The sequence below is a fragment of the Bison bison genome, unplaced genomic scaffold (genome assembly GCF_000754665.1).
Source record: "Bison bison bison isolate TAMUID 2011002044 unplaced genomic scaffold, Bison_UMD1.0 scf7180017864043, whole genome shotgun sequence".
Classification (NCBI taxonomy): domain Eukaryota; kingdom Metazoa; phylum Chordata; class Mammalia; order Artiodactyla; family Bovidae; genus Bison; species Bison bison.
Genome location: NW_011494615.1, coordinates 1991388 through 1994172, shown reverse-complemented (window position 1 = coordinate 1994172; position 2785 = coordinate 1991388). Strand labels below are relative to the sequence as shown.

At 48.5% G+C, this 2785-nt stretch overlaps 1 protein-coding gene across 2 annotated transcripts in view; it reads left to right on the top strand.

Moving 5' to 3' along the window:
• Nucleotides 1–2785, top strand: part of MYRIP (myosin VIIA and Rab interacting protein) — a 226972-nt gene that overhangs the window by 206246 nt on the left and 17941 nt on the right. For both annotated transcript variants that reach the window (XM_010835475.1, XM_010835476.1), the window contains exon 12: nt 1701–1895. In XM_010835475.1, the coding sequence (XP_010833777.1) occupies nt 1701–1895 (195 nt within the window). The remainder of the gene's footprint in view (nt 1–1700; nt 1896–2785) is intronic.

Genomic DNA, 2785 nt, shown 5'->3' with positions numbered 1-2785 from the left:
TTTGAACTGTGGTGTTGGAGAAGACTCTTGAGAGTCCCTTGGACTGCAAGGAGATCCAACCTGTCCATTCTGAAGGAGACCAGCCCTGGGATTTCTTTGGAAGGACTGATGCTAAAGCTGAAACTCCAGTACTTTGGCCACCTCATACAAAGAGTTGACTCATTGGAAAAGACTCTGATGCTGGGGGATTGTGGGCAGGAGGAGAAGGGGACAACGGAGGATGAGATGGCTGGATGGCATCACTGACTCGATAGACGTGAGTCTCAGTGAACTCCGGGAGTTGGTGATGGACAGGGAGGCCTGGTGTGCTGCGATTCATGGGGTCGCAAAGAGTCGGACACGACTGAGCAACTTATCTGATCTGATATGAATCAGATAGATACCTTGAGAGGTACCAAAGGCATTAAAATTCCAGGCTTTCCTGGAAATGGCAGTGTTTGAATTTCCAGTTTTCAAACCCTGTGATGGGCTAAGTAAAATAGATTATAGATGGACACCATTACTGCCAAGCAACATTGATCTCCTTCTTATTTCTTGGTGCTATATGTTCAGATGAACTCAAAGATGCAGATGATTCTTTGTGGCTGAAGCACGTCCACTCCATCAAAGACCTTGGCCCAGATCTGGACTGATTATAACTTTGAGTCACGAATACAAAAACTGGAAGTGAATTGTGTCGGTCAGAAATGTGTTCAACCATAAATAATGGAAAATCTGGCCCACAAGGGTTCCCACAGGCAGGGAGTTATTTTTCTCATGCATTTTCAGAGGCAGGGAGAGTTGCAGCAGTACAGCTGATCCAGGGTCTATGTGGGCCAGGCTCTTTCAGTCTTTTTGATCCACCTGACTCAGCATTTTCATATCATCCTCACTCATGTTGACTTCCTAACTGCACACCTATGATCAAGGCAGGGGCAGGAGAGCATCTGCATCTGTTCACCTGATTAGGAAAACAAAAGCTTTGCTAGAAACCCCAATGGGCTTCCCCTGCAGGCTCACTGGGCAGAACCATGTCATATGACTGCCCCTGGCTGCAGGGAAGGCTGGGAAATGGAGTGTGTTTCTTGTTCAGCCTCAGTGGTGAAGGAAGGCAAGGAGGAATGGGCTTGAGAATGGATGTGAGTGAGCTAACAACACAGTGGCTACCAAGTGGCTGCAGAGAAACTCTTTCCGATCCTCTCAATGAACAGATGACAGAACTGAGTTCTAGAAATGGGAAGTAGCCTGACCAAGGTCCCATGTCTGGATGAAATTACAGCCAGATCTAGAGCCCAGGCCTCCTCACTCCCCATCCAGAAAGCGACCCATTGGACTACATCATGAATGTAGTTTGACAGAGTCTGTGACTGCAGGTCTGCTGAGGAAAGAATATTATCCAGAAAACGAGGTGATGAATATGAAACTGTCAGCAGTGGGCAAAGGACCTAGTAACTTCCCCCTGGGCTCCCCTTCTTCTCTCCCTAAGAATCTGAAATAATTCGCTGTGAGCCACAGTAGCTCAGCCAAGTCACATCAGGCCTCCTCTCAGTCCCCTCAGACTGGATAGATATTTTAGAGATTCTTATTCCTTCAGCACATTGATGTTTGTGTGTGTTATGACAGAATCAGTCTCATGATGAGCACCATGATGATGTAGAATTTCCATGTCATTGTTAATGTTGTTCTTGTCTTCTGTCCCCTTCTGTTATTGGACCAAACAGAAGTATTCTGCTGTTTCTCTCTGCAACATCTCCACAGAAGTCCTGAAAGTCATCAATGCCACGGAGGAGTTGATCGCTGAGTCTGCAGGGCCCTGGGAGTTTCCGCCTGTCCCTCCTGACAGAGAGAAGGGGACATTTCCTCTTGGGACAGACCAAGCGAGACTGGATGAGCAGCTGACTTCCCTGGAGGAAAATGTAAGACAATGTGGATGTGCTCTGCTTAGGGCACACATGTGTGAAGGAGGAGCTGATGATGTAACTCATCACAGAGGCCGAGGACACAAACACCACTGCTGTAGCATGTATATTCTCAGAAGGGTCTTAGACTGGGTTCCCCGGAAGCAGACTCCAAGATGAGGATTCCTATGCAACTGATTTATTAGGGAAGTGCTCCCAGGGAAGACTTATTTATAAGGGATTAGGGAGAGGGAAGAAGTCAAGCAAAGCTATGACCTTAGAGAGTAAGCCCAAAGCTGCAGGCAACTCCCGGGAGTGTGAGTTGCATCTCAGAGTTGTCCTGACCTGAGGCAAAGAAACCAGCCCTTCCTACAGCCAGCAGGCACCTCAGTCTCTCTGCATGCAGGCAAAGTGTCTGCTTCCCTGGTGACTCGGACAGTGAAGAATCTTCCTGCAATGCGGGAGACCCAGGTTCAATCCCTGAGTAAGGAAGATCCCCTGGAGGAGGGCATGGCAACCCACTCCAGTACTCTTGCCTGGAGAATCCCATGGACAGCGGAGCCTGGCGGGCTACGGTCCAAAGGGTCCCAAAGAGTAGGACACAACTGAGTGACAAACACTTTCACTTTCAAAGTGTCTACAGTAGCTCAAAGGTAGTCTTCTGCAGAGGTTTGGGTTATTAGAACCAAAAGCACACCCCAGCTTGGGAGTGGGGAGGGCAGTGAGCAGAAATTATATAAGGGATCCGTGGGGATCCATGTGGAATGTTGCCAGTGCCACTACAGAGAGTAAGAGTGGTTGCCAACAGAGCTTGCTGCTGCTGCTGCTGCTAAGTTGCTTCAGTCGTGTCTGACTCTGTGTGACCCCATAGACGGCAGCCCACCAGGATCCCTTATATAATTTCTGCT